This window comes from Neurospora hispaniola, assembly GCF_033458365.1.
Source record: "Neurospora hispaniola strain FGSC 10403 chromosome Unknown B0T23scaffold_4, whole genome shotgun sequence".
Lineage (NCBI taxonomy): Eukaryota > Fungi > Ascomycota > Sordariomycetes > Sordariales > Sordariaceae > Neurospora > Neurospora hispaniola.
The window spans coordinates 3044072-3066515 of NW_026944409.1; the positions used below are offsets into that span (position 1 = coordinate 3044072).

Here is a 22444-nt window from a genome sequence, read left to right on the forward strand (position 1 = left end):
ACTTACTCGTTTGGGCTCGAAACACCCTAGTAGCATGCATGGCGTTTAGTATGGACGAATTTGTTAATCACATCACTTTCTTATCGAAGTCATGCTAACGTTTGTGTAAGAACGAAATGGGCCTGAAAAGACTAAACATAACATAATTGAATGATCTCGCTCTACTGATACTACTACTTGCTCGTGAAAACATCTAAAATACAACATCCCTACTCATTACCGACGAATACTTTTCTGATGGGCTGGAAAAATCCCATTCGACGTCCATTAGCACTCACTCCGTCTACCACATCCCATTGACTGTCCCCATCCATCTCTTCCGCGTCTAGCCATCCTCTATCCCACCTCCCACTTACTTACAGTTCCCCCTTTTCCATTTGTATCATCCTTCCCCATTCCCCCCTCTCTCCCCTTCCAACCCCCCCTTCTCACCTACTTGTAATCACTTACACCCCAACTCCCCACCCACCACATCCAACGCCTCCCCCACCATACCCAAAACCCTATTATCCCCACTCGTCCCCGCCACCTTCACCATGCTCACCAGCAACGGGTACAACCTCAACAAATGCTTCTTGGTCTCGCTATCCACATTCGGCGTATCCGGAATCGCGTCCGGCTCCGATCGCAAGTCCACAAGGCCCCGTAAGATACGATAGAGTTCTTTCCGCTGGGACAAAGGCTGCGGCATACGGCCGCGCAAAGGCTGGTCGGCGACGTACGAACGGATGGAGAGCGCGCAGCGCAGGATCAGGTAGGGGGCGGCGGTTAGGGCGAGGTGGACGTAGAGAGGGTGGGTGGATTCGTGGATGGTTGTTTTATCAGGGGAAGAAGAAGAAGAAGAAGAAGAGGTGGTACCGATGGGTTCTTGAGTGGGGGATGATGAGGAAGTGGGTTTGGAGGGAGGAGACTCGTCCTCCTCGTGGATGGCGACCAGAGCAAAAAGTTCGTCGAGACAAACTTCTGCCATTGCGCTGCGGTGGGTTGGCGGGGGGTCGATGGTGCGGCCACGTCGTTGTTTGTAGAGGAGGTCGAGGTCTACGACTGCGTCACTTCCGTTTCCGTTGGGATTGCCGTTGGTGGTGTTGTCATGGTGATGGTCCTCCGAGCCGTAGATGATCAGAGCTTCGGCGGGTGCGGGAGCGTGGATGATGGATGTCCGGAAGAGACCTTCGGCGTAGGCTTTCCTGGTCTTATCAAGGATCACCTCGGCGCCGAGAGCCGGAATGATGAGCTCCCTTAGCTTGTGAAATGAGGAGATGTCGAACTTCTGGTCGTCCATGATGTCCGTGCCGCTGGGCGCGATGGAACAGTCAGCGCTGATGATTCCGTTGGCGATGGATACGATGATCTGCCATATCTCCTGGACGGTCGATCGAGCTTTATCTATCGCGCGGATGTGGGGAAGTGTTGCCTTGAGCACAGCTAGCACTGTCTTTGTCGCTTCTCTCCACGGCTGTGATGACTTGGTAACGATCTTGAACTTGTACTTGAGGATGATGGGCTTGGCCAGGGCTGCGAGCGCCGCGGCGAACGCTCCGGTTTCGTAGATGTCAGTCTCGGCTGCGTGCTTGATGACGAGGGACTGCAAGATAGACATGCTCTCCTTTGACATGGCAACGAATGTGCGCTTTTCTGACGCCGCCTTGTCGGGGTCCTCCTGGGCAAATGCCAGGGAGACGAACTCAGCTATCTGGGTGATCATGGCGGATGGAACTCTTGGTACGTCTGTCTGGACTGTGCAGAATACCTGGAGGATTCGACCTTGCAAGGGCGTGACATACTCGGTGTCGCTGGCGTATGCTCCGGGAGTGGCATGTTGCATGGCGTCTCTGAGCAGGGTAAGCATCCGTCGGATCCTCTCCACGCCAAAATCATCTTTAATGAGGCCGTAGAGTTCTAGCAGTGCTTCAACCCAAACCAAAAGGCACTTTTGGTTGTCCGCTGACTTATCGTCCTTTCCGTCCTCGGGAACTGGAATTCCCCTGGACCAGAGATCCCACGTTAAATCCAAGCTGCCCTTGCCAAGTCTTGGCTGAACATGTTCAGCACAGCTCCTGAGAATTTCGCGAACAGCGCTGTAGACGGATGCATTAATGTCAAGTATCTGGACGTCCAGCATTCTCGCAAAGTGCCCGAGAAGCTGCTGCCAGGTGGTGGCGAAGTCCTCATGACCCAGAAGTACCTGGAGGTAAGAAGCAAACAGTCCAGAAACGCCCCGGATGATGACATTGGCCGTGTCTGTCCAGCCGTCTTGGTCTCTTTCTTTGGCTGGAGACGTATGAACTGCCCGAAGCTCGTCCTCTATCGACGCAAGAAGCCTCAGAATCACAGACCTGATGCAGATCAACCAGGCCTCAGGACTCAGGCTATCTCCGTAAGCGGATATGATCCGAAGCAGAGTTTGGACGGCACCTACGGAACCTGTTAGTGAGTCTCATGACACCACGGACCTCAAAAAACTCACTATTTCTCAGCTCTAGTCTCTGATCTGTGGCAACTGAAGTGAGTCTCAGGAGAAGGAGCATCCACAGCGCCCCGCCAGAATCTTGATGGGAGGGATCAGCAGCCAGCTTGAGAAGCGCTTCATCACCCGAGTCATTAACCATGTCCTGCGTGAGCGACATGCTCTTGCTATTGCTAGAAAGAAAGTCCGAAATGGCCCAGAAGAACGTGACCGTCTGTCCAATGTTAGCGTTACCACAACTCGGATGGGCGTAGGTGACTTACAGTTAATGCGACATTGAGGTCATCATCTTGAGTACAAAACTTGTATAGGGTGTCAACGAGGTTGAGAAAACAAAGGTTAGGTAGCGAGGGTAAGAAGTCGGAGCATATTAGCTGTAAAGAAGCAAAGGAAGGTCGGATTAGCTTGACTGAGCGCGTCATAAGTCGGGGTGTCGTGGTGGATGAAGGGTCTTTTGGGAGGTCTTCTTTGACGAAGATTGTATCGATAATGGCGAAGATGGTATCCCAGCCTTGAACAAGACTCTCGCCGCAGTTCTCAAGCAGGCCTTTGAGGCCTTCGAGTACAATTCGGTGAATGTCCATGTCGGTGGCGTGATTGCTAAGGGACACCTCCCGACCTTCGACTCGAAGAGATGATAGCGAATTATGGAAAGCCTCGAGAATACGAATCTGGATCGGGCCACGAACGTCTTCCTGCTGAGTTGCAATAGATCCAGCAGCCTCTAGAAGAATGCGCACAAGTGTTTCAGCAGCTCGCGCTCTGACCGGAGAAGTATTAGTAGAGGCACTAAGTGTGTCGATAAGCTCGGTAATCAACGGCGTCCAGCCCGATACTTCCGGAGGATAGGAAAGCAACCGCTCCATGTTGATGGAAGCAAGATCTCCCAGCTTGGCAAGAGCAAACTGATCTTCCTGGTTGGCACCTGCTCCCGGAGAAGTTGTGATACTGAGAACCCTTTTGTGTGTAAAAGTGGGGGTGCGAAGGGGCCCCGGGGGAGGTGATGGCTGCGCTTGCCCCGTGGTCTCAGAAGTAGTCTCGACATGCTTGACGAGAAGAGCGCACACTGCCTCCACAATTTCCACAAAAGCAGAATTGGGAAAGTCAGCCGTGCTCTCGAAAAGTCGGGAGGCAGCAGTCTCTACTGCGCGAATCTCGGTGTTGAAATTCGACAATAGTACGTTGGCTTCCTGCTCGGCTTGTTGATCTGGCCCCCTGGTCGCCAGAGGTGTTCTTCCTGCAGCTTTGCCCGAGGTAAACAAGACAAAGTCAGCTTGCTGCAAAGTCTCGAGGAGAATTCTCCAAGTTGAAGACAAAGTAGGACCCAGAGCAATGCCAAGGTTCAGAAGAGCCCGAAGACACAGCAAGTTCCGGGTGTTGAGTGTAGCTGGAGTTATGTCCATCGATTGCTGCCTTTGCTTCTCTGCTGCCTGGGCCGAAGCGCTTTCTGGGGTAAGCAAGCCGCGAGCGTTGCTAAACAAGCTGCCGCCTGTCTCCGAAGTGGCTGATAGTGGAGTGTCCCTCCTGGATGAGTTGGAATTGAGGCAAGCCGTAAAGACATTGGGCGGCACTGCCGCTTTACCAAGCGTGGTGAGAAAGGCATCACGGGGAGTAGTGAGCTGGAGCAATCCGGCCACATGGGCGAATTTCTGAAACGCCCTAACCAGGCCATGGTAGTACTCCGAGTCCAGTGCAGAGTATAGGAACGTAGAACATGTGGCAAGAATCGCCGGCCAGCATTCGTCGATGAAAGCGGCGCATACTTTGATTTCTGGGTATAGAGGGTGAGTCTCCAGCGTTAGCGGATTGACTGGAAGTGGGTTTCGCTTGGCTGACGCTGATCTCTCCCGATTCTTCAACCCTTCACTGGGTGTACCGGGTCTCTCATCGGCGGTCAGAGCAGGCGAGTCACGGCCGCCCTCTGGCTTTGCACTCTTTTTCCTTCGTCCCTCGGTAGGCACGGTAAGAGGGAGTATGAACTTTGCCAGGCCTTCTGACAGGGAAGTTATGCAGGCCAAGGTTAGGCTATACACATATGACTCTGGGATGCTTGGGGGGTCCGTCTTATCAAGCTGATCTATGCAGGGAGAGCGCATGGTGCTCCAGTGAGTGCTGATGCCCGTGTTATGGCCATCTGAGCTGACTGAACCAGATATGATGCCTGTAACGCCACTGGCCTCCAGCATGGCCTGGTCCGTAGAAGCAACGGCATTTGCATATGGGTTGGCGACTGGTAATGTGGATTGGAGCCCGAGACCAATCACAGTTGGTTTTTCTGTACTGACGCGCACAAACGCAGCCGTCAGATTTTTGAGAATGTTCTTTTCACCCTCTTTCGCATCGTAAAGCATGAAAATGCGCCGGAGCAAGGCATGATCGGCGAAGATACCTCTGAAAACTTCCATGCAGAGTGACCGCTTCCATAATGCAGTGTCCTGGTCCAGCAGTTGGGTAAGGATGTCGAGGGCATCTCCGCTTTCAGAGGGGAGAATAGTCAGGTGGCGTCGGAGCAAAGTGAACAAGATGCGGACAAGACGGACACTGGTTGCAAAGTTCGGTTTACCGCGAAGAGCACTAATGATGAAGGGCATAACCCGAGTGCGTAAAATATCGGCCTGCTCTGGGTGAGTGGTGAAGATGGCAGCATGGTTGGTCAAGACCGATTCTATGAGTTCGAGACCGAATGTCTGGGGCATGCCAGAGAACCGGAGATACTCGGGTCGTTGGTTCTCTGTCAACAGGCAGATATCGTTGAATACCTATTTAATCAGTATGTGATAGCCCGTGCAGGAAAAGGGGAAGAGTAAATACCCTGTATGCATCCATAGCCGCAGCCTGGACTGGTACCGGCCCTTGCTGGGAGGGAGCCTCCCCAACATATTCGACATCGCCCCCAGCGCCTGCGAATAGTGGTTAGAATCACGATACTCGGCCTTTTATATCCTTGCGTAGGATGAGCCACTCACCATCTTCAGCTACCACTTTGTCAAAGACCGACACCACAAGCTGCTGGAGGGTTGCCGCCGAAGCATTGTTGACAATGGCATTTTTACTAGACTGCAAGATGAAGCATATGTTGAGGGCGGTAACCAGAAGCTCGCCTTTCACCTCGGCGGCGTAGTTGGAGAGTAAAGACGGAAGAGCTTGGAGGATCTTTAGCTGGACATCTAGTCCAGCTGACGTGGCCTGTTGCAATGCTTCAAGAACCTGGCTCAGCTTGAACCTGGGCAGGGCGCGTGATGCAATGAGCCGCTGAAGACAAACAATGGCAATTCCGGTGAACTTGACATTTTTGGTGCCGCAAGCGATGATAAATGGATTAACAAAGTTGGATCGTTGAGAGAGTTCTAGGCGAGTAAGTGTAAGCTTCTATCAGACACATCACACGTGGTGGCAGTTATCCCCTGGGCAGTGAGGAAGGTGAAGAACAGCAAAGACACACCAGCAGATATTTGGGCTTCAGATGTCACTTTTAGACTCTTGAGCTCCTCCAGAGACTTTTCAGCGGCCTAAACCAGGAATAGTCAATGATGGGTTCTTTGTAGTTGGATTAGAGATAAGTGAGATACGGACCTGGCGCAAGTCATTATTTTTGCGCTTGCTTTCCTGGATGAGGTTGGCAAGCTCGGATGCCACCAATTGGGCGGTCATGATCGCATCCCAACAAAACCTAAAGTCGGGTTGCCAGCATCAGGGTTCTGAGATACTAGGAACAGTGAACGGAAAAGGTCAGGGGCGTCAAGTGTCCTTGATATCGGGTTTGAACGCGCGTCGTCGTAGGATGCTCAAGGATCGATGAAAGCTGTAAACCGATGATACCGATTCCAATTGGTGAAGGGTGAGGATGGTGTTGGCCAGCAAACGCCCCAGATATTGGACCTTGTGACCTTGATAATGGGAGCGGTCCTTATGTAGGTAAAGTCGATGGGCAGCAGTGAAGCGTTTAGCAGGAAGAAGTTGGGTGGGAAATTAAATTCGAAACAAACAGGAATGGCCGAGTAATTCGTCCTAGGGACTCGTCGTGTCCTGGAACGGTTCTCGTCTTTTCCACCCGAATCAGGGGATGTTAAAACAGTTATTAGGCGACCAAGTGTTGTTGTTGAAATAAAGAACAACCTCAAGGACGGGATGCGCCGTTGACACGCCGGGACGGGACGGCTTCAGTGGTCGCCGTCACTGGAAGCTCCGTGTTCACTGTCCACGGCCCGCTGAAGGACGGAAGGCACGGACCAGGGAGCGAGCTCGGGGGGTAGGTACCTACTAACCTCAAGTGGCTCCTGTCATTAGGTAATTGTAATTACACAGTACCTAACACACACCCGGCAGAATGGCTCACCGCCTGACTATACACCCCACCTTGTACCTACTATTAGTGTACATAATGTTATGGTCCCCGCAATGCCGCTCTGCTGGGGCCTGACAGCGACATGCGCAGCACACTGACAGGGCCTTGCATTAGGTCACTCACTCACTCACTCACAGCCTACCTTCCACCTTCACTGCGCAAACGGATCGCCTGTGTTCTGGGCTTCTTTGAACTTCCACTCTCTCGCTTTCTCTGTCACACGTCATTTCCGAATCAACCATCGCGAGACGACAGTATTAAGAAACAATGGCGGTTGCTCAGGTGCCCCGCAACTTCAAGCTTCTCGCTGAGCTCGAGAAGGGCGAGAAGGGAATGGGCGCAGGTGCGTCTTCTTTTCCATGTTGGCGATGCGTTATGAATGCTGGACTGACGATACTGGTGATCTGCTTCATCCGATATACAGGTGCCTGCTCCTACGGCCTCGAAGACCCCGAGGACATCCTCATGACCCACTGGACTGGTACCATCTGGGGCCCCCCGCACGTACGATTACTCCCTCCCGTCTTGGTCGCCGTCATCGCCGCTCTCTCTCGGCTAACAATGGTCTGAATAGGGCAACCACGAGAACCGCATCTATGAACTCAAGATGGAGTGTGGCGCCAACTACCCCAAAGAGCCCCCCGTCATCCACTTTGTTAGCCAGATCAACCTTCCCGGTGTCAGCCAAACCGACGGCCGCGTCGACCCCAACTACGTCGGCATCCTGCGCGACTGGACTCGCATCTCCGCCGAGCTTTCGAGAAACCCCCGCCCGAAAGAGGATCCCTTGAGCCTCGAGGCTGCTCTTATCGCCATTAGAAAGTACGTCTGACCGGAGAACAAAGCAATACGCACAGAGGAAAACAGAAAGGCGCTAACAATGCGACATTGCAGGTATATGGAAGAGCACAAGAAGCTCCCGCAGCCTCCCGAGGGCTCCAAGTACCCCATGTACAAGTAAACATCTACCGGTACCGGATAGAAGCAACAGGTTCTTAATACATTTTGGCGCATGTTCATATCATGTTCTGGTGTTTGGGGTTTTGTTATGGGAGCTAGGGAAGCATTGTACAATTCGTATGCAAACCAAAGTTATGACGCTTTACCACAGCGGTGACCGTCGTCTCGACGACCATGCGAATCGTTCAAAGAGGCCGTAACATGCTGAACGTGTCTGGCGGTTTCCACGTACATACAGGCACTACAACAGTCGGCAAATAGGTACAGCCCACAGAGTTTGGAAGCATAGGGAACCATCATGATACACTTGCCAAGATCGCTAAAGCAGACGAGCATAAAGAGAACTTTCTTTGTCCTTTCCAGTAAGAAAATACGCAGCGCAACTTTACAAGTAGTGTTGGTACATGTCATTAGAAAGTACAAGTTGACGCACGTGACAGCGCGTCTGTGTCGAAAGATCAGACAAAAGCGATTATGTCACAGGTCCAATGTCTCCACTTCGAAACGATACCTTTCCCAAAGTCGGTTTTCGACCCCAAAACAAAACTCCAACACTTCAGTCACAACCTTCAAAAGGGCCCTGAACCCTAGATCTAGGCTCGACAGATGAATGCCTGCTTTCATTAAGCCCGGCTGCGATTCGCGGCATCGCTTTGCCTGTAAGGCCTACATCTTCTAGCATGTCATTGCTTCAGTTGTTTCTGACAGAGGCTCGTCCACCAAACAGGCAAAGCTCTCTTCAGAGCTCTTCTTCGCACGGGCTACCGTGTCCCTCTACCCCATGATGTCGCTACCGCTCTAGACGAAAAGCAAAACCCCATTCGTGCTCTCATTCGCAATGGTTTTCGCCGCAACAGCTCCGAGACCAGCTTGCGCCTGGTCAACTCGGCACTCAACAAAGGCTACCGCTTCCTCGAACTGCTCACCCTCGCGCGCGACGAGTCCTCCCCCGCCCATGCCGACCTTCTCCGATTTCTACGCGAAAACAATGAGCGCGTCCTCGCCATACGAGAGAAGAAGCGCCAAGAGGCCGAGAAATTCAAGAAATTTGCGCCCAACCCTGACGCCATCCCTCTGCTAACCAAGATACCGAGCCCCAATGGCAAAGGACCCCCGACCTTTGTTCCTACCGTGCGTCCGCTGCCGCTGGAAAAGCTGTCCGGCGGCGTGCGCAAGTTGCCTACCCTCGACGAACTCGGCGGCCACCCGTTCCTGCGCCTGCGCAAGCCGCAATCCGAATACCTCGGCCGCGTGCTCCGACAGAAATTCCAGCGACGCCAGCGATGGGCCGAGAAGTACCACGAGCTCGTCAGCGAAGAGCTGGCCGATGCGGAGCAGGAGGATGCTTGGGACGACATGGTGGAGGAGATGTTGCACGGCGAGCCACAGCCGTGGGAAGAGCCAGGGTACTATGCTACAGACGGTGCGGGCCGGCAGCGATGGACGCAAAGCAAGCAATCGGCTAGGCGGGCGCGGACGAGCCATGGATCGTATGCGCACGCTGTCAAGCTGGCTATGGCAGACATCGAGCTCAAGCAAAAACGGGAGTGGGACGAGATGATTGCCAGGGGTAAGGCGTTGTGGAAGTTGGTGCTGGAGGAGAGGACTCTAGCCGAGAAGGAGAAGAAGAGCAGGAAAAAGAAGGAAAAGGTCCAAAGGAAGAGAGAGAGGAGGAGGGAGGCGAGGAGGTTGAGGAGGATAGCAAAGATGAAGGAGACGCTACGGAAGTGGAGGGTTAGGACTCAGGAGAGGAAGAAGAAGAAGGAAGGGACCGAGAGGAAAAAGCTACCAATGGAGCAGGAAGCGCGCCAATTGGAAGAGGCAAAGTCTCCAGAGCTGGCTACTGCTGAACAAGAGGCTAGGAAAATGGAGATTGAAGAGAACACGCCTGAGGAGGGACGTCTAAGGGGTTCCCAGGCATTGAAAGCGACCCGCCAACCCAAAAGGACCAATGTCCAGACAGTAGCGGATGTGAAGGGCACCGAATCCCCAGCAGTACCCGCAGAACCAGCAAAGGAACCCGCACCGAGCTTGGAAGAAACATCAGCATCTCTTGAGGAAAAAGAATTGCAACCGGACCCAGTTGAGGTACAACTTCAGGAGGAGCTAACACCAGCTTCCCCAGCGCCCAAGAAGAGAGGAAGGCCGAAGAAGGTGGATTCCGAGACCCTAGCGACAGAAGCCTCCACCGAGCCGGATACCACAGCGCCAAAGAGACGAGGCAGGCCACAAAAGGCGGTAACCCCTACCCAGGAAGAAGCTCCAAAGAAGCGCGGTAGGCCTCGGAAGGCAGTAGCCGCCACAGAGGAAGAGGCAGCTCCAAGAACCTCAGCTCAAATTACCGGCGCTTTACATGCCGGCGGCGTTGCGCGCGACACTTTCCCACCGACGGCCATCCATCCAACTGGACAAAATCAGATCCGGATACTACTGTGATTGTATGTGCTGATCCGCCTTCAGCAGACAGCATACAACTGGCCCAATTTCACCTCAGCTTTTTTCTGATAACTTGGAGGCTGAGCCGCCCAGGAGGAGGAAACACCAGGGATGTGGGCGGATGCATTAGAAGCCCGTTCAAAGGCAATTGCCTAGCTGAAGCTGAATTTAGAGAAGAGGGAAGACCCTAGAAAGAGATAACAGGAACGCTGGCGGTGGAATCTGGAGCTTTTCAAGAAGAGAGGGAGGCCAAAGAAGGTCATGACGATACTCTGCCAACATGAGCCTGATGCTGCTCTTACCACTACCACCCCGATTGCAAACAGCTTCATCCATTCTTCCAACAACTGCTTCAGCGGTAACCCCCCAGAAACCCAGCACGAGCAAAATAAAGCACCTCTTCCCTTCCGAAGCCGCATCCAGCCCTTCCTCATCTGCTCCCTCCACAAACACCACAACTACCACTGCAAATGAGAGCGTACATGCGCCGCCAACCCTAACGACCCTCTCGACCGGCTTCTGCAAGCTTTACCACCCCCTTCTCAAAGCGTCTCATCAAGCTTCCCACCAAACTCACGAGCAAAACTATAGCCTCAGCCGCCCAAGCCTTAGGCCCTAATTTGGAGAAAACAATGTATTATAAAATCGACGTCCAATTTCAAAGTTAAGACTGTCGCACACGAACGCGACATGAGATGGCTCGCCGAAGTAGCTTCAAGGGTCTCGAAACTGGGTAGTTGAGAGGATCAACAACATTGTCTGCCACCAGCATCGCGGAAATATACACTACGGATATGTGGGAGCGGATGCTTTGCAGGTGGGTCGAGATTGATAGACCCCCCGTCTCTCTGATCCGGGCATTTTAGAAAGATACCCGATTACTGGCCAGACTTCGACGTCAGAGTCGCAGGAGATAATGGTGATGTGTGCGAGTTTCAAGTATAAGATGGTTATGGATCAGCAGGCTGATCAGTCACATAAACTGAGTTTGCTAGTCAAGAGTTTGGGTGAAGATTGTGCTTGCAATGGGTATGTATGGCAGAAAGGGACAGAGGACAAGCTGGTGCTATGGTGTGGGGGAGGTGATGGAATTCGGGAAATGCGGAGACAAAAGGATTTTGCGCTGTGGGAAAGACAGCGGGAGGAAAGAAGAAGAAGAAGAAGAAGAAGAAGAAGAAGAAGAAGAAGAAGAAGAAGAAGAAGAAGAAGAAGAAGAAGAAGAAGAAGAAGAAGAAGAAGAAGAAGAAGAAGAAGAAGAAGAAGAAGAAGAGGTGGGAAGTTGGGATCTTGAATCTTTCTTGTTTCAAAGAGGAATAGGGAGAAAAGAGAACCGTTCGATGATCCGTAGGGTGTTGTTGACTGACCGGATGATTCGACGGCACTAAAGCCTACAGATTCCAATGAATGAATGGATAGTAGTAACTCGTGAACATCAAATACAACATCAAGTCGACAAACAGCTCTTTCTCGTCTTCTGTGTTGATTCCTACCTACCTACCTAGGTACATTTGTTACCCAACCCCTCCCTGTCCCGAACATGACGAAACAAGCCTTAGTTCCTTTAGTACTAATCTTCTACTGCTATGCACTTAACTTGTACCTACCTACCTACCTACCTACCTACCTAGGTACTTCTCAAGTGGAACTATTCATCACGATACCTTTAGCCGGTTACCTACCTACACACCTCTCCTCTAGATAGTTCCTTTTAGGCTACTACCACCACCACCACCACCACCACCACCACCAGGGGCACAGCCCAAAGTGGATCCCGTCCCGTCCACGGCACTCCATCCTTCTTCCCACTTACTTACTCTATAAGCTTGTGTCGCAGCATAGACACCTACTCAACATTGTACGTGGGGCGGATAGTTCAGTGGTAGAATATCTGTTTTGCAATCAATGCACTTGGATTATCAAGTGTTGCTTCTTACAGAAGGTCCCGTGTTCAATCCACGGTTCGTCCACACGCTTCTCTTCTTAATATTTTTTTTTTTCCTTTAATTTTGTTGTTGGTAAGATATTCGCGGTGTATGGAAGAGGGGGGTGGGTGACTACGTACCAATTGTTTGCTTTTCATTTTGTTCTGTGGTTGTTGATTGTCGTCGGATGTACGGGAAATTTTTTCAACTTCAGAAGTGCCGTTATAGTCAATTTGTCTTTGTTGGTGAGAGAGGGATGTTTAGTGTAGTTCCATGCCCCTACTTAGAATAGAGGTAGCTTTCAGTGTCTTGCCGGCTGCCCTGCTTTGTCCTTCAGAGTCTCTCTATTGTTCATCCCGTCCTCCTTCTCTTTTTACTTCAGTCATTGATGTTGCTCTTCATTCTGAATCTCCTGCGTGGTAACTTGTCACTGCATCTGGAATAGTCAAAAATCAATCACAATTACAGATTATTTACGCTTTTGTTCTAATTCGGATGAATATTTTTCTTACACGCCTTGATCCCTCCCATCCCATCCATGAAATTCCAGGCTACCTGTACCCAAAACCTGAAAGGGGAAAAAAAGAAAAATAAACAACCGTACCCAATACCCTAGGTACATTCCTACAAAGTCACAGCCATGGACAAACTCTTCCAAAAAGCCGCATTAATCTCCTCCACCCTAATGCCCGGCGTTCTCCCCAGACAAATGGCTCGTTCCGTCAGTTCGTTCACCAGCTGGTTGACGTCTATGGTCACTAGCATGCGTTGATTCCACATTTGCTGTGGTTGTTTGGGTGGAACCGGCAGTGGCTGATCGAAAGACGTAGTGGTGGTGGTGGTGGTGGTTGTGGTATTTTCAGTAGCGGATCTTGAGGACGATTCCGAACTCCTGGAGGACAAGTTGAACATATTCTTGCTGTTGTTATCTGGCGAGACCTCGGAGAATTCGAAGCTATCGTTTGCTTGTTGAGGAGCGCCGGTGGAAAGTGGTTTGTTTGTCGTCGTCGTCGTACAGTGTTGTTGTTGTTGTTGCTGTTGGTACCCGAAAAGCGGAGGATCATCGCTGATAATTGAGTTTGAACTGAAGTCCATCGAAGAAGGCAGTGATTCCACGTAAGCAGCAGTTGTTGGAGCATCGCAGTTCTGACCACCAAGCGAGTCAAGATAAGCCAAATCAAGTTCCTCCAACGACCCTGATCCTGATTCTGGTGGTCCTCCTGGTCCTTCTCCCCACCCAGCACCAGCACTACCGCCAACACCAAACTGCGCCGGATAAATCTCCACAGTGTACGAATCCGCTCCGGGCGGGATCACGACCCCTCGTTGATGAAAGTAAAACTCAACTTCATCGCAATCGTAATACGTCCCTTCAAACCCGGGCAGATACATCTTCATGTCCTTATCCAGAAAGTTATCCCTCGCGCTATTGACAGCAGGCGGGAACGGACCCATGGCGAAGCCTGCCGTCAGCTCTGCGTGTGGTTTTAGGACGTCAATAGTCCCCTGATTACCGACCTGCAAGTTAAGTTGCATCTTCATGCCCGCTTCTGGCGTAAGGGTGCTGTTCAAGGGTCCTCCGGGTCCACTTTGGTGCAAGTTGTGCGTCCCGGCCCCACCGAGATGGTAAAAGGGGTACTGCCAGTTGTAGAGGCTCTCGCCGGCCCTCCTGGCGATGGCTCTGCACGTTCGTTGGAAGATCATGTCGGGCGACTCAAAGAGGAAGCAGAAGCCGAAGGTTCTGTTGAGCTGGTCGAGCGGTGGGTTGGGCATGGTGACCAGCATATGGGCGCGCTCTACGGCGAAGCGCTGGTAGCGGCGGCCGAAGGTGGTTTCGTGTGAGGCGTAGGAGAATGGGGTGGGAAGAGTGGAATAGGGGGATGGAACCGTTGGGTGTAGTTGGGCTAGGGGCTGTTGAGAGAGGAAGTCGAGGTCGAAGTCTATTGTGGCAAAGTCGAAGGCCTTGGAGATAGATGGGGCGGTGGTGGTTGGAAGGAATTCGGCTGCTTGGCTGGTGGTTGGTATGGAGAGACTCAAGTCTGTTGCCGGGGCAGTGGTCAAGTAACTTTGAGAAATTGGCTCGTGAGTGATGGTGAGGCCTGGGTAAAGCTGAGGGGGTGACTTGGTGGCTGATGGTTCCGTCGCATGCTCCGGGGAATTTCTTTGACTCTCTGGCTGTAAAGGTTCCTTTCGCCTGCGATGACTTCCAATGGACTCAGTTGTGCTCGTGCTTCCTCGTCGCCGTCCTTCATGATGGTCATTTGCGTCAATGTCATCACCACCGGCTTGTGTGATGGTGATGAACCTTTTCTTGGTAGCGAGGAGCTGTCTGCCTAATTCTGTAGAGTTGTCTAGTAAACCACTGGCGACGACAGAGTCATGGAATTCCATAAAAGCATTGCTCATTTCTCGGTTGACCTGTTGTAAACTTTCGACTTGTTTCTCCAATGTTTGTATAGTCGTCTCTTTGCGGTTCCGGTATGCGCGCTGTGCTAGACGTATTTGGGTTCGTCGACGCTACAGGACCATCAGCATCACCACTTTCAGACTACAATTGTAATCTGCACTCACGTCAGCAGCAGTCTGATCACTGACGTCTAACCGCGGACGTCCGCGGGCCCGTTTAGTTTCATCTTTTTCGCGTGTCCCGACTTCTTCCTCTTGTAGTCTTGGACGTTTCCGCGGACCGCCCTCTTCAGGTCGTTGGCTTGCAACAGTGGAGCGTGACTGACGAGTCAATCGGGATCGAGCCCGTGTCTGGGCGAGGGGGTCAGGATAGGTCTCGGCGCCGAGTATTGCTAGGTCGCCTCCAGGATATCGCATCATGGACTGCATAGTCGATGATTGCTGGGTTTAAAATGAAGCTGGAGACTGGGATTGATGGTCGATAAACAGGGAAAGATGACAACTTGAAAGATGCTTGGAAGTCTGACGGTCGAGCTGAAGGAAGGGGAAGGAACGCCAAGACCTGGGGTAGTCGCAGGTTGGAAATGGAGCGGTTCCGTCTCACAAACGTGCACAATAACAAAGCGCATCCAGTGTCCGAAATGTAGTTGTGTACACTAGGTATTCAGAAAACACACACACTTTGTTGGACATCTGAAAAGACGTTGAGCAAAATGTTGACGATCTGATAAGATGCAGGGCGGTTGAGATGGGATCCCCTTGACCGTTTCAGCCCCGGCTGTTTTCCGACGGTGTCTAGTTGAGGCGACCCCCCTTGTGGGGCTCATTTGCAGCCAACCTACGTCCGACTCGCAGGTGTAAATGTCGAAGGTATACCCCACAACATGTAAAATGTAGTTAAATACATATAAGTTTCATATCTAACAATATATACTTAATATATATATTATATATAAATTCGATGTTTTAATACTATTTATACGATGCTTTTATAAATTTTATTAATTATAAAAGAAGTTGTAAGGATATTAATATTTTTTTTTTTTAAATAGATATTGAATAGAAGATAGAAAGTAAATATATTAAATGAACTATTGGGAAGAGGGTTTAAAAAATAAAAATTATTAGTTAGTTTTTATTTTTTCTCTCCTTTAATAATATTATTAATAATTATTAGTAATTGTTGTAATATTAAATAATTATATCCTAGGAGTAAATTAATTAGTTTCTACGGGGTTTCTACGGCCTTTTTTTTCCGCGGGGTTTCCGTGTGGTTTCTGCGTAGTTGACTTTTTTCCGTGTAGTTTCCGTGTAGTTGACTTTTTTTCCGTATAGTTTTTATAGGGTTAATTATTTTCTTACTTTTTTTTTAAGTATAAATTAATATTATTTTTTTTTAGAAAGCCTTTAATAAGTATTAGAAGTTTAATATCTAACCCGATAGTTTGCCCGCGGTTGTAATTATAATTAATATATTACCCGCCGGAGTAAGTATAAGGTTTTTTAGGTTTTTTAAAGGTTTTAGAAACTATTTCGAAACCCCTTACTAATTATTTATTTTTATTAGAGTAAGTAATATTGTACTATTAAGTTTTATTTATATAAGAAGTTCTATCGTATACCGGCCGAGGGCAGTAAATTCTATTTTTATACTAAGGCTATAATTAAGGATTTTCTTTATTACTATTATAAAAATAAATATAATATTATTTTAAGTATTAAGAAGGATGGGCGCGTAATTATAAATATTAGTAGTCGGCCTAGTTTTGAAAAATAGACTATAATTATTAGTAAGTTAATATTTTCTTTTATATTTTCTAAGGGGTTTATTAAGGGGTTTGGAATAGGGTTTTAAAAGGGTAATTAAGGGTAAAAAAACCGTTAACGAATATAAATATAATATAGCTTAGTATAAGTTATTAAAATATATTTTTAATATTATTATTATAAATATTACGGAATTTAATAGGTAGATCGCCGAACTTAAGAAGGCGGCGCCCTCCCCCGCAAAGAAGAAGATGGAGCGTGCTATAGAGTGCGTTGCTATTGTGTAGGTTACTACGGCTAAAAGTAAATACTATATTATAGTTTTTCGAGGGGTTTTGGGAGGTATATATAGGGGTTGTAAAAGGCTTTTAAAGCGTTTAGAAATCCTTAAAAAAATTATTCGAAAACCGTTCGGAAATTATTTATAAACTTTTTAATAATATTTTAGAAACCCTTTAGAAACCCTTTACTAATATATTATTAGAGGTTTAAAAAGTTATTACTAAAGTAATATATATTAAAAGTATTAAATTCGAATAGTAGTAAGAGGCTAAGGCCTATAAGCGGGTAGTATAGTATATAGAGTATAGTATTAACTTTAAATAGGTATTTAAAAAGGATTTTAAAGGCCTTTTTATTAATAATATCCGTAAGGCCTTTCGTAAATTTTCTAATACGAATAATAATTTGGGCGAATTATTAGACGGCGGAAAATATTATTCCGGCTATAAATACGTTGGGCGTAAGTTTTTACTCCCTTTTTAAAACCCTTTAATATTTATTTTTTTAATAATTATTAAAAATTTATTAATTTTTTAAAAACCTTAGTTAATTATTAAATTTATAGTTACCCTTTATAATTATAATAATATACAAATCTATTACTTAGCTCGTACCTTCGGCCCTCTAAAGGATATTATCCTTACTATTAATATAGTAAGTATATAATTCTATAAGGAGGAGGATGAAGTTTAGGAATATATAAAAGTACCTGTGGAGGTTAATTATGCTAAATGTAATTTCTAAAAGTACGTTAATAAATATTATTAATATTATACTATTAATAAAATATACTTTGACCCTAAGGATAATAATAGTAATAAGGATGATAATAAGGAAGAAGATGGCAGTAAAGATAATATTAGTGAAGCCTAATTTTGAAGTTGGGCTAGGGTTTCCTAATAATTAGGTACGGGTTTAGTATAATCTTTTTATAGTATTTTTCTTTACTTTCCTTAAGTCTTCTTATAGTGTTTTTCCTTACTTTCCCTACGTCTTTTTATAATATTTTTCTTATAAAAACCGAAGCGTAAGTGCTAGTTGGGAGAAGGGTTTTTAAAGGGTTTTTAAAGGGTTTCGGAAGGGTTTAGGAAGGGTTTACGAAAAGTTAATAAAGGGTTATTGGAAGGTTATTTCTTTATTTTACAAGGGTTATTAAGGGGTTTTCGTAGGTTATAAAGTAATATATTATAGTATTAAATAGAATTTAGTATTTAATTTCCACCGTTTAATGATATTCAATTCCTACTTCTAATTTTAGTCTTTACTTGGTCTTTTCTAATGGTATATTACTATAAAAAAACCCCTTTAACTTTTATACATCTAGTGCACAAATTTTTTTTTTAAACAAAAAAATTACTAAGGTTTTTTAAAAAAAAGAAAATATTCGCTAAGGTTTTTTTAAAAAAAAATATTCGCTAAGGTTTTTTTTTAAAAAAAAATATTCGCTATAAAAAAAAAAAAACCTTAAAAAAAATCTAGTTTTTCTTTTTTAAAAAAAATAAAATAAATAGGAATTTCTTATTACAATATTGGTTTTTTTTTGAAAGTACTAAGATAGAAAAATTTAATAAAAATCTTAATTATTTTTGAATTAAAAAAATTATTTGAATTATTACTTCTATATATTTTTTTTATTATATATATAGAAAATAAATAATAAAGTTTCTTATTATAGCGTAATTAATTTTATATTCTAAATAAATATATATATATATATATATTTATAAATATTTTAAGAAAAACAAAAATAAAAGAATATAGTATCTTTTTATTTAAAAAAAGGAATTATAATTAATAATAACTTTTAAAGGTATATTATATATATATAAATTATTTATAAGTATTTAGATATATAAATTACCTTAAATTATTATATAAAACTTAATATAAAAAAAAGATATATAAAATTAGTTTCTATATATATATATTATTATAAAATTAATTATACTTCTAAAATATATAAAATTTAATTATATTTGTTAAATAAAAATGAAAATAGAATAATTATATTAAAATTTCAAATTATTTAAAAAAGATACTTAGTTTAGCTTTATATATTTAAATTAAATTATTTTTATTAATAAATAACTTTATAATATAGAAATTAACTAATAATTAATATTTTTGGAATTGTCAATAGCGTACCTTTATATAAATAATTTAAATTATTTTTTAGTAAGGGAATATATAGTAAAATATTTTGATTTATTTTTAAAAAAAGGGAATATAAGTAGTATATTTCTTAGTACTAGTCTTATTAAAGTTAATATATATAAAAGTATATTTTTTAATTTTATATTTTATATATTATATTTATATATAAAATATATATTAATTGTTTAAAAACCCTTTCTAATATATAATTTTTTATATTTGGAAATAATATATTTATTATATTTAGCCCCCTACCCCCCCCCCCCCTTTTCCTCCTTCCCCTCTTCTCTCCTCTACTTATTATCTCTCCTCTCTCTATTTATAAGTACTTTATTTTATTTATTTCTTCTTCGTTTTTTTCCTTATAATGTACTATCTACAATAGTATTAGTTAACTATGTATGTTTATATTTATTTATTCTCCCTCCCTATTTTAATAATAATTTACAAATAATTTAGCCCAATTACTAACTATATATAGCGCCGGACACGCGTCCTACGCGCTATCTAGTATGGATTATCTATGTAAGTAAGGGGTTTCTAAAATTTAAATAATTCTATAATAAGCTTTTATAAATTAGTTATTAATATAAGATAGGGTGGTAGTATAATTATCTCCTATAGCGAAGTATATTATTATTTTCCTACTTTCTAGAGAGTGATAATTATTATATATAATATTATTAAACGTTTTCTTACTATACGGAAGCTTCGCGCTTACTTCGAATTATATTATAATTAAAAACGGACGATTGTATTATTTTACAATAGTAAACCTTCTATATTAATTATTTCGAGGGGAAAACGTATATTAGAAAACCCTATAATTTAGTTAATATTAGTTTAAAATTTATAATTTAGGATATTATAATAAATTTAGTTAAATATTTTTAATTAACGTAGAATATTCCGAATAATAGCGCTATTATAACTATAAATTGTTAGAGGAATTAATTTTTATAATTAAATTTATAAATAATATAAATATAATAGTAAATTTATATAAATAATACATTAATCCTATAATTGTAATTCGTTTTATATAGTATAATTATATAAATAACCTTATTTATCTATTAATACGAATTATTACTAATATACGTATATAGGTTACGGATATTACCTCCTTATATTCTATTTTAATATAGGGCGATAGAGGTTTAGAAACCGATTTTCGAAATTATAGAAGTTAGGAATCTTATACTATTTTCGGGTATTTGGATAGTAATTCGGAGGGTTAAACCGAATCGAGTCCTAAATAAAATAATATATTTATAGAGGATAATATAAATTTTTTTATATTATATTAACCGGTAATCTATTATTAAGTAATGCCTATATAGTATAAATACTATATATTTTCTTTACCGGTAGAAGGTAGCGATATATTAATAGTATCTTTAAATTTCGGCCGACTTAAATATCGCCCCGCTTACGAATAGAGTAAGGAATTAACTATAAATTCCTAAAATAACCCTCCGGAATAGAATATACCCGGGCCTCCGTAAGCTGACCTTTCTACCGAATTACCGGTTGTCGGTAGTAGTATAAGTAAATATATATTACTATTAAATAGGCGGTAAAAGTTAATTATATATAGATTTATTAGATTATAATAAAAGACCTAATTAGTATCGGCCCTTATAATAAGTGTTAAGGTTGTAGGGATGGATATTGTAAAGGTACTAATATTATAGACTTTTATTTTTATATACCCTATTAATCTTCTTTAAATTATCCTCTTAAAATGAATTATTTAAATAAGGACTATAGTATAATTAAATTTTGGATATATTAATTTAAGGGATAGATGAATAATAATAATAGTTAGTAAATTAGAAAGCGGCCTAAAAGGAGTAGAAATAAGGATGGCGAAAATATTATATAAAAATAGTATAAAATATAATTACCGAAAATATTTTATATTTTTTTCTAGTTTTTTTATTTGGTTAGTATACGATTTATATTATTCGTTTACGGATATATATTCTAATAAGATTAAAATATTATATATTTAAAATTTTACCCTACCGCCTGTTTCCTTCGGCCCTACTAACGTATAATTAATTTTATATTTAAGCCTTTTTATTATTTTTATAATATAAAATTAATAGAGTCCTTATAATACCCCTAACCTTAATTCCCTATAATTTAAATTCCGTTTAAATTTATTCTCTCGCTAGAATTATAACTTCCCTAATTTATAGTATCCTTATTTTCGCTGGTTATTATAATATTACTTTCGAAAGTTATATTCCCCCCTATTATATTGTTAATTCCGCCTAGGATTTAATTATTGCCGCTATAAAATTGCTATATATTGTAAGGTTGATTAAATTCAATACTTTATATTACGTTACTTTAAAATTGAAATTATAATTTTAGCTTCCAGTTCTTTTCTTGCTTGGTTTCTAATTTAATTTATTTAAGAGTTTTCTCTATTTTTACTTTATATTTTTCTATTTCTATTAATTCTTTCTCTTTTTTAATTAAGTAACTTTATTTTTTAAAAATTTCGCTATTGATAGCGGCTATTTATTTTTAATATTTGGCTTCGGTTGGGTTAAATTTATAGGCCTTTCTTTTACCCTTTAAATTCTATTAATGAAAGGTAGTTCGAATATTAATCGTTACTTATTTAATATTAGTTTCTATATTATAAGTAGTATATATCTTTTTATACGTATTAAATAGTAATTTGGTTATAATATTAGTTAGGGGAAAATAATATATTTATAAGACCTTATTTATTTACTATAAGTAAGTGCGTTAAATAAATTATAGGCGTTAGATTAGTAAATTGTATTTTGTGTTTTGTTGTTTTATAGTTCGTTATCGCGGCTGTACTTTGTACTTATAGTACGAGAAGATTCGCTTTTAGTAAAATATTATAATAAAGTAGGTAAAATTGGATTATTTAGTAATAATACTATTATTATAGCGCTCTCCCTCCTAATTGTATTAATTAAAGGAATTAATGCCCTAATAGATAGAAAGTCCGAATTAAAGTCCAATTCGGTACTAGTAATTATATAGTTAATTATAAGGATCGGGTTACCCGGATCTTCGCTACGGTAAATTATATTTATTATTTTATTAAGTTTAATAATAGTTATATTAGTATTTCCGTCCTTCCCTTTTTCCTTTTTATTATTTAATAAATTATTAATTATACCGGTATTGTTTTAGTATTATTTAACTCTAATTTACCTTTTATTAGGGCCCGAATAAATTTACTTATAGAAGGGTTGGTAATAAAAGTCGGGTTATTCTTCTACCGATGATAATAGTATTTACGTTCGTTTTATGTGTGAGAAATGCTTTAGAGGTTAAAATAATATTAGAAAATTAATTTTATATTAAGAATATATCTACTATAAAAGAGATTAATATATATTTTATATAAATAAAGAATAATAGAATAATATATACTATAAAGGTTTCGATAAGGTTTAAGTTTTTACTATACGTATATAAAATATAGTAGTTCGTTTCCGTAGTTTAGGTATATTTTGGAATCCCTTTATAAATTTCCTTCGATATACCTAAAATATTTTTATTAAAGGCGGAAGTTTAAATTTATTTTATTTTATACTCGGTCTAATTAGTAAGCCTATTCTAGAATTTATTACCCTCTAATATATACTCTTCCTAATAGTAGATTCTTATTAGTTTAAGTCTTATTAATAGGTAAAGAAGGGGTTA

At 42.8% G+C, this 22444-nt stretch overlaps 4 protein-coding genes and 1 non-coding gene across 5 annotated transcripts; 3 read left to right on the forward strand and 2 right to left on the reverse strand.

Moving 5' to 3' along the window:
- Positions 1 to 442: 442 nt before the first annotated feature.
- On the reverse strand, positions 443 to 6118 carry B0T23DRAFT_428983 (uncharacterized protein; the record flags this gene model as incomplete). Its single annotated transcript, XM_062840162.1, has 7 exons — positions 443 to 2415; positions 2468 to 2681; positions 2731 to 5226; positions 5279 to 5367; positions 5434 to 5814; positions 5910 to 5976; positions 6041 to 6118. The coding sequence occupies 7 exons, from the start codon at positions 6116 to 6118 to the stop codon at positions 443 to 445; spliced, it is 5298 nt and encodes a 1765-aa protein (XP_062693200.1).
- Positions 6119 to 6887: 769 nt separating this feature from the next.
- On the forward strand, positions 6888 to 8172 carry B0T23DRAFT_380366 (ubiquitin-conjugating enzyme E2 variant 1). The gene is made up of 3 exons (XM_062837205.1): positions 6888 to 7316; positions 7387 to 7634; positions 7707 to 8172. Exons 1-3 carry the CDS (start codon positions 7080 to 7082, stop codon positions 7771 to 7773), a joined length of 552 nt encoding a protein of 183 aa, XP_062693201.1. The 5' UTR covers positions 6888 to 7079; the 3' UTR covers positions 7774 to 8172.
- A 210-nt stretch (positions 8173 to 8382) lies between these two features.
- Positions 8383 to 10208, forward strand: B0T23DRAFT_317816 (uncharacterized protein; the record flags this gene model as incomplete). Its single annotated transcript, XM_062835028.1, has 2 exons — positions 8383 to 8431; positions 8500 to 10208. The coding sequence occupies 2 exons, from the start codon at positions 8383 to 8385 to the stop codon at positions 10206 to 10208; spliced, it is 1758 nt and encodes a 585-aa protein (XP_062693202.1).
- Positions 10209 to 12070: 1862 nt separating this feature from the next.
- Positions 12071 to 12175, forward strand: B0T23DRAFT_t182. The gene has a single exon. It is a non-coding gene; the product is annotated as a tRNA-Ala (tRNA).
- A 407-nt stretch (positions 12176 to 12582) lies between these two features.
- Positions 12583 to 15289, reverse strand: B0T23DRAFT_148662 (uncharacterized protein). The gene is made up of 2 exons (XM_062832491.1): positions 14702 to 15289; positions 12583 to 14647 (listed from the first exon to the last, which is right to left on the reverse strand). Exons 1-2 carry the CDS (start codon positions 14963 to 14965, stop codon positions 12755 to 12757), a joined length of 2157 nt encoding a protein of 718 aa, XP_062693203.1. The 5' UTR covers positions 14966 to 15289; the 3' UTR covers positions 12583 to 12754.
- Between the last annotated feature and the right edge of the window lie 7155 nt (positions 15290 to 22444).

What these genes read in the sequence shown, in the direction of transcription:
- B0T23DRAFT_148662 (XM_062832491.1), bottom strand. Translation starts at nt 14,965, where the DNA reads ATGCAGTCCATGATGCGATATCCTGGAGGCGACCTAGCAATACTCGGC. An exon ending in GTGATCAGACTGCTGCTGAC is followed by an intron (nt 14,648 to 14,701) that starts GTGAGTGCAGAT and finishes ATGGTCCTGTAG; the next exon opens with CGTCGACGAACCCAAATACG.
- B0T23DRAFT_380366 (XM_062837205.1), top strand. Translation starts at nt 7,080, where the DNA reads ATGGCGGTTGCTCAGGTGCCCCGCAACTTCAAGCTTCTCGCTGAGCTC. An exon ending in CCATCTGGGGCCCCCCGCAC is followed by an intron (nt 7,317 to 7,386) that starts GTACGATTACTC and finishes TGGTCTGAATAG; the next exon opens with GGCAACCACGAGAACCGCAT. An exon ending in GCTCTTATCGCCATTAGAAA is followed by an intron (nt 7,635 to 7,706) that starts GTACGTCTGACC and finishes GCGACATTGCAG; the next exon opens with GTATATGGAAGAGCACAAGA.